General features: G+C 42.3%; 1 protein-coding gene across 1 annotated transcript in view; it reads right to left on the reverse strand.

Moving 5' to 3' along the window:
• Positions 1-12610, reverse strand: part of PLD5 (phospholipase D family member 5) — a 411871-nt gene that overhangs the window by 177172 nt on the left and 222089 nt on the right. The window contains exon 3 of the mRNA XM_047077346.1: positions 779-947. Coding sequence (XP_046933302.1) covers positions 779-947 — 169 coding nt within the window. The remainder of the gene's footprint in view (positions 1-778; positions 948-12610) is intronic.

Genomic DNA, 12610 nt, shown 5'->3' on the forward strand with positions numbered 1-12610 from the left:
ATTTCAGCTCAGGTCATGATCTCGCGGTTCGTGAGTTCGAGCCTCACGTCAGGCTCTGCACTGACTATGGAGAGCCTGCTTGGGAGTCTCTCTCTCCCTCTCTCTCTGCCTCTTCCCTGTTCATGCTCTGTCTCTCAAATATAAATAAATAAACTTAAAAAAACAATAATATAATAGTACAATTGAATAAAAGATTTCCAAGCACCAATGAGGTGGTGATTATAGGCTAAAATGTCAACACACATTATACACAGCAACAAAACTGATTTCATCCTTGCCCAATAATATAAAACTAATATAATAATAATATAAAAGCCAAGAATATAAAACTACACTGGGAAGTTTGATTCCACTATTAAAAAAAAAAAAGTTGGCTCTGGGTCCTTAAGGCGAATTATGACACCGATTAACCAAATAAATGCCTTGGCAGGCAGGCACGGAGTTAGCACCACAAGCGTGCAGGTTGTGCACAGCAGAATTCTGGGTGTGCTGTCAACAGAGACCATGATGTGAATGGCACCCCCTGAAGTGGTCCAAATCAGCAAAACTGTATAGAGAGCCTATCGTAGGCAAAGACGAAACATGAGTTTGCCCTTGAAAATCTGGCATTCTAGTAGGAGCTGAGGGACAGATGATTAACAATGGCACAGACATATAAATGTAATGATGTCCATGTACTAAAGAAAAGACCTTGAACCTGAGAAGTGAAAGCAAGGATACTAAGGCGTGTAAAATGCACATAAGTAAAATCATCACACACATTGAGGGTGCGGCTTACCTGACATGCTGATGGATGACTGTGGTTGAGATCCCAATGGGAAGACACTATGTCAACAGACTTTTTGGCCATGTTGAGTAAATTCATCCAGCCTTGGAAAAGTGATAAGTGAAATGGTGCATTTTCTGAATAGTTAAGGCCTTCAGGAATATTTTCCACCAGGGCAATTCTTAGAAAAGATTTTGAAAAACAAACAAACAAAATCCAGTCAAATTTGGAGCCACAGATCTTTATACATACATACACAGACATATGGAACACACTCTTTTACTGTTTTCAAATATATATGTTCCTCATCATTCACATTTTCCACCAAAGGCCTCTTACATTTCCCCTATGCTAACCTTCCCAGTTCTGAGAGCTTAGGCTCCGTTTTTCCCCAGTTTTTGCTTGTATTTCAGAAAATCATGGTATATGTCTCTAATGTCCAGCTTCAAACTAGCCTTGAAAGAAAAATTCAGAGCTTCCTACACAAGCATCCTCCTCTAGTAATATATTCCTATTTTTCCAACAGTAATGCAATTCTGAAATACAAGAGTACTTCTGTGAGCTACTGTAGGCTGTAAATTAAGTTTTGCACGTTTCCAGTTTCTAGTACAATGTTTGGCATATATAGAACTAATTTAGAAACTGAAATATTGTGAGTTTTATTACTGTTAGAAAATAAAAATAAGAAATACTATTATTACTGCTTAACATCTCTACTGATTCTTCCCAGCTAAAGGATATAAAGAAATTCTTAAACCTGCCTATTGCAGGGTTTTATTAAAGTTGGAGATAAGGAATATATTCCATAGTAGCAATAACCAAACCTTAAATAAAATACAACAAAGGTATCCTAATAAATGTGTTTTTTCTTTTTATACTTCCTTGTATATGGACAACACATTCGCTGTGCCTGGCTCTGCTTGGTGCTGTGGTTGAGACTGTGTGGTTTCGCTTCTGACACATCATGTTTTAATAAAGGAATGAACTCTTTTTTTTCCCAGTTTAAGACCTGTCAACTCTTGATGGAAAACTTCATATTCATGCAAATACCTATAAGTGCTTCCCGAGCAGAGATCTGTCTCATTTACGGCTATGCATCCCCAGTGCTGGATACATAATTAGAGCTCAAGAAATACCTATGGAATGAATTTCAGCTTTCAACACGGAATCCAGCACTTCTCACTAGAACGGTTAGCTGCTCCTCTTAATGACACTTGTTCCATTCAGCCGTTTTAGAAATAAAAGCAATACTCTGAGTAAAATGTTTTTGTGCGTTTGATGATTATCACAGCCAGAACGGATGTGGGTATGTGACCCAGAGACATCCACAGTTCGGGGATCTCATCAGCCTGCCGCCATCCGCAATCAAATTTAACGTTTGTTGAGGCCTGATAAGCACAGGACAGGAGACTCGGAACGGACTGTGACAAATCTCCCTAGTCCTCTGAAATTTACAATCTAGAGAGAGAGAGAGCCTATCTCCTACCTAATAATTCAAGCAGGAAGTAGACCGCTACGAAATGGCGAAACAAGAGTAAGAAGTTTAATTGGATAGATAATGCATCATCTGAAGTCCCATTGGCACGCGGCAGGAAGGAAAAATTAATTCTGGTCGGAGGCTGGCGGCATCTGGAATTGGAGGAGTAGGACTGGAAATGAGTCTTCCAAGGTGGGATTTTATGGGTGAGCTGGAAGAGACAGGTGTTCCAGGTAGAGAGAGGAGCCTGTCAAACAGTGTCCTCGCCTCAGACACAGGAGCATGCCCGGTGGAGAGGGCGGGCAGCGCCTGCAGGGACCACACGGTGGCTGTGAGCCAGGAAGAGGAGAGCGTGGGCTTCATTTTGGTGCATCTGGGAGCAGCCAAGTTCATTAGGGGCTCACCCTCAGGCACGCTGTATGCCACTGGAAGGTGAAAAAGGAGACCCAGAGACGGCAAGTCAGTGGAAAGAAAACAGGAAGTCTGGAATTTGATCAGTGGGAATGAAGAGAAGCGTGCAGTCAATGGAGGTTTGAGAAACCAAGTCCGAAAAGATTTAGTGTTTGATTGGCTTGAGGAGAAGGTGAAAGGGAAACAGGCAGGGGTCAAGGATGACAGATTTTCTTGCAGGACCGCCACGCTGTCTCTTAACCACCTCCCATGGTCTCCTTACATGGATTCTTGCCCCTCCAAACCATGTTCCATACCGCAGCTGGGTTAATCATTTAAAAACGTAAACTTAAGCACTCTGTTGCCTGATGAAAGCCTCCCATGGGCTTCCCCACTGTCCTTAGGATGATGTCTCCCCCCAACCCCCCGACATGGTCGGCGAGTGTTCACCAGTCTGGGCCTGCCTCTCTGTAGCCTCACTGAACGCAAAGGCCTTCTGTGGCTTTTACACCAAAGCCACACTAGACATCGTTATCTCCTTTCCTCTATTTTCTCCAGACTTTGGCATTTCGTGTGCATCTTCCCAATCCTCATTCCTACACTATTACCTCTCAATTAACCTTTAAGGTCCTAATTTCAACATTAGTTCTTCTGACAGACTTCCCTATCCCCCCAAACTAGGCTAGATCTCCCTTATCACCAGCCCCTGCATGACCTGTTACTTCCCCTCTGTCCTATCCTGCTCCTAAAATTACTTGTTCAAGGCTGACTTCCTCTGATAGATTCGTAGGGTGCTTGAAGGCAGGGACCTGCTCCCCTGGTTCAGTTTTGTAGCCACAGTGCCTAACATATTGCTTAAGGCACAGGAAGTATCCAAACAATATCTGCTGAGTTTCACTGAAATTGGAACAACTGGAAAGATGGAAGGGGGCAGGGGTCCATTGAAATTGACAAGGAACATGGGCAAGGAGGTAGACCAAGGGTCAGGAGAGATTATCAAGGGGAAGAAATGAAGAGAAAACTAGCTCAAAGCCTAACATGGGGGGAATGCCTACACTTCTCTGGTTGGTAGAGTGTGAAACAGATATGAAGATTCAGAAGGTACCAACAAAGAGGTGGGAAGGCAAGAGAGGTCCAGAAGAACACAGTGTTTGGGAAGCCGAGGTGAGACCAGGTCAAAAAGGTGGAGAGGGGATTTGTTTTTTTAAATCTATCTCAAAATCTTTGGCTGAGGTTGAAGTTGGATGTTTTAACTCTATCCACATTTAAAGCCCAACTGTCTGTGTTAATAGCATGAGGAAATGGCCCCAGATAATCAGCAATTTCAGTCTCCTCTATAACTACAGATGATATTTAGGAATCAAATGAGAGACAGTCCCTCCAAAAAACCAAACTGAAACACAATAGCCTCTACAAAAGAGAAGGGACTGGCTTCAATTTCACTTCAACATAACAGACACACTGAGGTATTAAAGAGGGGACTCTAGAAGCCCAGATAAACCAAATGGACAGGATGAGGGATGTGGAGTGACACCAAACTGTAGTTGGTTGGCTCTGCACCATCCCTTCCTTCATGGCATGCCCTGTGGCTTTCTGGAAGGCATACAAATGAGGATTCCCGATCTCATCTAGAAATCTCTAGACTAGGTATTCTTAACCTTGGATACATGGATAGAATTCATGGGACTCTATGAACTGGATCTTTACTTTCCCGAATCTCTAACTGAAGTTCAACATTCCCTTCAGTTATGAAGACAGACAATACCCCACCAGGAATATTAGAAGAACCCATGACTCTGTCACCGAGAATTTTCATACCATGGTACAGTTACAACAAACAGCTCAAATACTCATCACTACTTTGTAATTCTGTTGGTTGTTATTTCACGCATCAGTAGTGCACAATATACATTTTTATTTCACAAATTAAAAAAATATTTTGACAACTTTATTTCAACATTACTGGTTGCAATCCTATGTGTTTTAATTTCTGCATTTAAAAACATTATTCAAGGGGCATCTGAGTGGCTCGGTCAGTTAAGCGTCTGACTCTTGGTATCGGCTCAGGTCACAAACAATTCCTGGGTTCGAGCCCTGCATCAGGCTTCATTTTGACAGTGCAGAGCCTGCTTGGGGGATTCTCTCTCTCTCCCTCTCTCTCTGGCCCTCCCGTGCTTTCTCAAAATAAATAAATAAACTTAAAAAAATTAAAAAACATTATTCAAGGAAGGGTTCATCAGAGCGCTACACTGTGGAGTACGAAGCATTCCTCAGCCTGATGATGATGTCGAATTTTATAAAATTTCTGCATGTAAGAGACTCCACTTTGAAGTCCCATTTTCCTTTCCAACTAATGAACTCTTCAACTAGCAGCTGCTCATAGAATTTCAACAGTGCAACTGGCGTTTGGATCATAGGAGGACAGTGAGGTTAATTCATACATGGAAGGGACAGTGTCATTTGATAGCACCAATAAAATCATCAATAAGTTAATAATCAGAAGCAGCTCAACTGGTCAGCATCAGATTAGCAGGTCCTTTTGTTTTGTTTTCACTTCTCTTCTTTACCTAAATTATGTGATTAACCCCTCCTTCTTTCTCATATAAACCTCTTGCTTTTCCCACGTGACCACGATGCTTTTCTGGTTACTCCAGAATCTGTGCTCCCTGAATTGCAATTCTGCGATCCCCAGATAAAGTCCTTTGTTCTTTTTCTGTTTCTCTTTCTTTTCCTTGGTTGACATGCATCATCTAGTCTTTCTTTTTTTCTACTTCACAGACATTCTAATAATTTTTTCCCATTAATGAAGCCATAGAAGTGGGTAAGATTACCAAGAGAGACTTTTCAAGAGAGGAGAACTGGGTCAAAGCCAATTACAGAAAACATCTAATCACGTCTGGCTGGTAGAGAAAGGGGGCCAGGTGAAGAACACAAGAATGGCCCGGAAGCCCTGGAAGAAGAGGAGTGAAATTCCCTAGGAGCCAAGAAAGACCAAATTTATCATCTATTGTTTTTTTTTTTTTAACTGAATATCAAAGTAAATTTTGATTTCATGCTAAAAATAAAAATAGACACACCACCCCAGGTCTGGGGACACACTGGTGTGTGGGTAATGAATTCCAGGGAGAGCCCCTGCTCACCTCCTCACTTTCCCCTCTTCAAGTGACCTAGGGACGGTGATGGCTCCTCAGTGACACAGAGCTTGTCTTCCATGCCCATGTTAGAAGATGCCTCTAGAAATCAGCTTTGAAATGACTTATTTCTGGGACCTATCATTTTATTTCCTTTAACGGCCAATAGCTGGCTACTCTCCAGGACGCGGATCTAATTAGCATACACGCAGAATGCATTTCCAGGCATTGACAGCCCTCTCTGTCCCCCTACTTGGCAAGCAAGGAAGAAGTAGGCAGATCTCATTAAAATTCACCTTTGGGCAAATCCCTAGAATGCATGCTTGCACCATCTCTGACAGAAGTATGCCCAAAGGCTGTAGCACTATTTCTGACACCTGACAACAAGGGGAAAGGCTGAATAGACAAAGACACAATACAGCTAAAACCTTTTTATACCTCTTTTTATGGTACTTGGAGATAACCTGCAAATGATTTGAACCGTGAGTCCAGGGAGCTCATGCGGAATAAATACATTTTTAAAACGCGTTTTACATTGTTAATAGATTTTAAAATAGAACTCTAGCTGTTCTTATTAATAATATGTATTTATTCTCCAAACTTAATGTGATCACCAAGATTTCTTTTTTAATCCGGAAACAATAGTTTAGCTTCTTAAAGAACTATCTGTGCTTTCCGTCCACTAAGGGACCAAAAAATGTAGTCCCTGCATTTGCTAGCTTTAAAGCATGGCATGCGTAAGCTGGCAAATACAAGAATGTTTATGAATCTATTCTCACACTTGATTTGGGGAATATTATAAATGTAGTTTTATTTATTTATTTATTTATTTATTTATTTATTTATTTATTTAGAGAGCAGGCATGGGTGTGAGCTGGGGAGGACCAGGAGAAGAGGGAGAGAATGGTTTTTTTTAATGTTCATTTATTTATTTTGAGAGAGAGAGACAGACAGACAGACAGAGATAATCCCAAGCAGCTCCATGCTGTCAGCGCAGAGCCCAACACTGGGCTTGATCCCACGACCATGAGATCATGACCTGAGCCCAAATCAAGAGTCGGAAATCAGGAGTCGGACACTCAACCACCTGAGCCACCCAGGCACTCCTGGAAACACTGTAGAGAAAATATTTCTCTACAGTGAAAATACTCTCTATTTTAAGAGTAAATGACTCATTATAAGGTAGGCAAAAGTGCAGCTTTTCCAGTTAGTAGCTGTGTGACCCTACACAAATGACTAACCTCTTCAAATCTGTTTTGACTTCTGGAAAAAAAAAGTTATTCTGAAGATTACAAGAGATAATAATCTCTATGAAGTGCTTTGCTCAGAGCCTGCTTCATAGTAAGCACTAAATAAAAGACATTTTTTTAATGTTTATTTTTGAGAGAGAGAGACACACACACACAGAGTGCAAGTGGGGGAGAGGCAGAGAGAGAGAGAGAGAGAGAGAGAGAGAGAGAGAGAGAGAGAATCCGAAGCAGGCTCCAGGCTCTGAGCTGTCAGCACAGAGCCTGATGTGGGGCTCAAACCCACAAACTGTGATATCACGATCTGAGCCAAAGTCGGACGCTTAACTGAACCACCCAGCTGCCCCTAAAAGACATATTTTTAAAAATAACTTACAATCTGAAAACTTATAACTAAGAAAAATTTCTTGAGGTTCTCAGACTGATATAGCACAATTACTACAAAGATTTTACATATATTGGTTAAAAGGCCTATAAACTAGGACCTTTGTGACATCTTCAGAGTGAATGTCATGTACCTTTCATTGCCTACTGCAATGGATCACTTATTAGGACTTGATTATGTATGGAGGCACATGGCAGTCAACTGGCTGACTTTCATTCCATACATGTTAGCTGACCGGTGGCATTAATCAATGAAACTGAACAGAAGGCCTTAGCTCATCAATACAATTAGATGCGGACTCAAAGTAAAATGATCCAGATTTTATTCCCTCACTTTGGGTCATCTGGCTGTAATTTATTTAAAAAAAAATTTTTTTTTCAACGTTTATTTATTTTTGGGACAGAGAGAGACAGAGCATGAACGGGGGAGGGGCAGAGAGAGAGGGAGACACAGAATCGGAAACAGGCTCCAGGCTCTGAGCCATCAGCCCAGAGCCCGACGCGGGGCTCGAACTCCCGGACCGCGAGATCGTGACCTGGCTGAAGTCGGATGCTTAACCGACTGCGCCACCCAGGCGCCCCCCTTTTTTTTTTTTTTTAATTTTTTTTTCAACGTATCTGGCTGTAATTTAAAGCCCAAGGTTGACAAGGCAGAAGTTAACCTTCTCAGAGTTACTAAAGTCTCTGGCATTGATGTAGAAGATAAGCTGCTACCCATGTGTCAGATTCAGTGGCCACCTCTCGACATGAAAACCATCGACACAGACCTATGTAAGTTTCCTTTAATGCAGCGGAGATATAGGTTTTATTTTCCTAAGATTTGGGGTCAAGGCGACTTTACCTGTGAAAGATAGCAGTAAAGATACCAGTGAGGTCTGGCTGGCTAACAGTGTCCTGATAATTCTTAATCTGGCATAGGGATTGACATTGTGGAATACTGAAATGACTAGTGAAGTAATTGCTAATAGTTTTAATACTTTTTTGCCAACTTCTGATTTTGAAAAATTTCAAATCCACAGAAAAGTTGCAAGAGGAAGAGAGCATAAATATATTCGTTGCAAGAAAGAATGCTGTGCATACGTATGAAACGACACAGACATACCCACACTTTTTAGAAAACCATTTGAAAGTAAGTTGTAGGCATCAGAATAATTTATCTCTGAATCTCCAGCATGTTTCTAACAAAGAAGCCATGTTTCTTTTTTTTTTTTAATTTTTTAAATGTTTACTTATTTTTGATAGAGAGAGAGAGAGAGAGAGAGAGAGAGAGCACAAGCAGGGGAGGGGCAGAGAGAGAGGGAGACACAGAATCTGAAGCAGGGTCCAGGCTCCGAGCTGTCAGCACAGAGCACGACGTGGGGCTCAAACCTACGGACCATGAGATCATGACCTGAGCCGAAGTCGAACACTTTTAACCGACTGAGTCACCCAGGCACCCCAAGAAGCCATGTTTCTAAATAAATGAAAAACGGGGTGCCTGGGTGGCTCAGTCGGTTAAGCATCTGACTTCAGCTTGGGTCATGATCTCACAGTTGGTGAGTTCAAGCCCCACATTGAGCTGTGTGCTGATGGCTCAGAGCCTGGAGCCTGCTTCGGATTCTGTGTCTCCCTCTCTCTCTGCCCCTCCCCCACTGGGACTCTCTCTCTCTCTCTCTCTCTCTCTCTCTCTCTCAAAAATAATAAATAAACATTAAAAAAAGTTTAATAAATTAAAAACAATTATCACATAGGCAATTTAATAATAATATGGTGGGTTATTTAACATTCAAATTTCCCCAGTTGTATTAATAAGGTCCATAAAGGATAAACCCAGTTTCTTTCTTTCTTTCTTTCTTTCTTTCTTTCTTTCTTTCTTTCTTTCTTTCTTTCTTTCTTTCTCCTTCCTTCCTTCCTTTCCTTCCTTCCTTCCTTCCCTCCCTCCCTCCCTCCCTCCTTCCTTCCCTCCCTCCCTTCTTTCTTTCTTTTTCTTTCTTTTATGTTTTTAAGGATCCAAGATCCAATTAATGTTCACTCATTGTATTTAGCTGTCATGTCTCTTTAGGAGAAAAAACTAGCCTTTTTTTGTTTTGTTTTCCTTGATATTGGTGAATTAGAAGAACCTAGGTTTAGTCATTTCTCTAAATATTGCTCGATTTGATGTGCTTGACTGATGCCTCATAATTAGATTTAGGTTAAATATTTTTGGCAGGAACACTACCTAGATAATGTGTCCTTCCAAGTGCATCACATGAGGTGACACATGATATTGGGTTGTCCCACTACTCAAGATGCTAAGTTTGGTCACTTTGGGAAGGGAGTGTCTGCCAGATTTCTCTACTAATCAGTATTTTTTGTCCCTCTATAAGTAACAAATAACTTGTACAGAGGTACCTGTAGATGGCATAAATATCCTATCCCCTAACATTTCACTCACTGATCTGCCTTCCATCCATTTCTAATTCTTGACTAAATCTACCTTGTTGATAACTTCCTATCATTAATTCTGTATTTGTTATTTGGTATTCTTCTGTAAGGAAAAGCTTTTCCTTCTCCTAGCACCCATTTTTTAAATTTTTTTAAAAAATTGTTTTATTAGTATGGGCTTATAGATTCTTGTTTGTTTTTTTTTTTGAGACAGAGAGAGAGAGAGAGAGAGAGAGAGAGAGAGAGAGAGAGAGAAGACCTTAAGCAGGCTCCATGCCCAACACGGAGCCTGACATGGGGCTCAGTCTCAAGACCATGAGATTATGATCAGAGTTAAAATCAAGAGTGAAACACCCAACCAACTGAGCCACTCAGGTGCCCTCACTTTTTTAATTCAAAGTGTTGTAATCTGTCCCATCATTGTTCATTGCGATGCTCACATTGTTGCAGATATTGTCAGTGGAGGCTCCTGTAAATTGTCTCCTGTGTCCTTTTGATGCCTCTTTCAGTTTTTGAATACTTTAAAATTTTTTGTCACTTAGATGTTTCATTTGAATTAACTTTTTTTTACTTCTTATTTATTTTTGAGAGAGAGAGAGAGAGAAGTGCGGGGGAAGGGCAGAGAGAGTGGGAGACACAGAATCCAAAGCAGGCTCCCAGCTCCAAGCCTTCAGCACAGAGCCCAGTGTGGGGCTCAAACCCATGAACCAGGAGATCATGACCTGAGCTGAAGTCGGATGCTCAACCGACTGAGCCACACAGGAGCCCCTCATTTGCATTAACTTTTAAATTGACCTCTGAAGAAAGAGCTGCGGAGAACATGACGGTGACTTTGAGTAGGCAATAGCAGATCCCTGTTTCTATAAATCTAGAAAGATCAGATTAAAGCCTTATTAATTCGAGGCTTATAATTGGATTAAGTGAAGAGCACTATAGCTTTCTTTTTGGAGACAGGCAGGAGGGCAGTAGAGGAAGTATTACAATTGTAGCTATTATCCTTTGTCTGCATATTATAGTTTAAAAGCACTTCCACAATCAGGGCACCTGGGTGGCTCAGTTGTTAAGCATCTGACTTCAGCTCAGGTCATGATCTCATGGTCCATGAGTTCAAGCCCCACATCAGGCTCTGTGCTGACAGCCCAGAGCCTGGAGCCAGCTTCAGATTTTGTGTCTCCCTCTCTCTCTCTCTCTCTGTCCCTCCCCACTCATGCTCACTCTCTCTTTCTCTCTCTCAAGAATAAACATTACCAAAAATTTTTTTAAGTACTTTCACAATTAACATCACACATCACCATCAACGAGCAATCCTGCGAGAACGGCATGAGGGTAATAAGGCTCCAAGTAGCCAGGTGTCATTCAGTTAGATGGAATGCTACAGAGCTGGGATGTAAACTCAGTTTTGTCTGAGCTCATGTGCATTTTACAACACTAGATTAGGTACTGGGCTTATCCTGAGAGGTTTGAACAAGCGCACCTTGGGTCCCTGGAGGGAAAAAGTGGGCTCAGGTCAGGTAGCTGAGGCTGCCACCCTAGAGAGAAAGGTCAGTTTAAGTCACAATCCCAGCCTTGTTCAGAGAAGAGGGGAAAGCGTGACTGGTAGTTTCCCCATGCTCCTTCCTGGTTGTATACTCCACCCGGTCAGTCCACCTTGACAAGGTGATCTAGTGACAGGAAGGCACACTTTCCTTGGCTCGATATTTCCAGATGCTGACCCAGAAAGAAAAACAAAACAAAACAAAACAAAACAAAAAACAATCAGGGGAGAAAGAAGCATGAGGAGAATGAAGACAAAAAAGAAAGAGGGAGGACTTCCAGGGAAGACGTAGAAGAGTAGAAGGAGCAGAAGTGCACTTTGTCCCACAGACACACATATTAGTGGATACAACCCAGAAAAGAACCTGAAGACTGCCAGAACAAATTCTCTAAGTAAAGGAAGAGGAGAGGCCACATGGAAGAGGGTAGGAAGGACAGAGATGCAGTAGGGAGCAGAATGGTCTGTGGGAGGCAGGAACCTGCAGGCATGGAGAGGCGAGAACAATAGACCCTCAAGTCAGGGAGCCTGCAGGGGGAACACAAATCCCCATAACATTTGGCTTTGAAAACCAGAGGGGCTGAATTCTGTGAGTTCTTACAACCAACAAGACTTAAAACCTGGAACTGTTTAAAATGATGCTTATTTATTTTTGAGAGAGAGAGAGAGAGAGAGCATGTAAATGGAGGAGGGGCAGAGAGAGGCAGGGGACAGAGGATCTGAAGCGGGTTCTGTGCTGACAGCAGAGAGGTTGATGCAGAGCTCAAACTCAAGAATGATGAGATCTTGACCCGAGCTGAAGTTGGAGGCTTAATGAACTGAGCCACCCAGGTGCCCCCAAACTGGAACATGAATAATCCAGCCAACTGGGTTTCGGGAGAGCCAGGAGGATGAGAGGAAGCTGAGTCCCTGCCCTTAAAGCAACAGCACAACAAACAGATACAACATAGAAGCAGCAGTTTGAAAAACACCTCGGGCATATGGGAGGGAGATTTGAGACAGACATCCTTGGAAGACCTCTCCAGGAACAAAGGAGCTGGCAGGTGCAATTTCTCCCCCCTGTCCCCCAGTATAAGCACACATGCACCTGCAGGAACAAGCACAGCACCCACACTTGCTACCTAACTTGCTTATACTATACGCTGACCCCCACGATTTGGTAGATCCAGCCCCTCCAGGAAGGCCTGCTCAACACTACAGATCCCCTCCCCCAGAGGCCTAGTGCAAACCTTGCTAACATAAAACCTCCCACCCCGTAAACTTTGCAGATCTACCCCATCC

Source organism: Lynx rufus, unplaced genomic scaffold, assembly GCF_022079265.1.
Source record: "Lynx rufus isolate CCGP_SWC_20201006 ecotype Redwood Valley unplaced genomic scaffold, mLynRuf1.p SCAF_15, whole genome shotgun sequence".
Classification (NCBI taxonomy): Eukaryota; Metazoa; Chordata; class Mammalia; order Carnivora; family Felidae; genus Lynx; species Lynx rufus.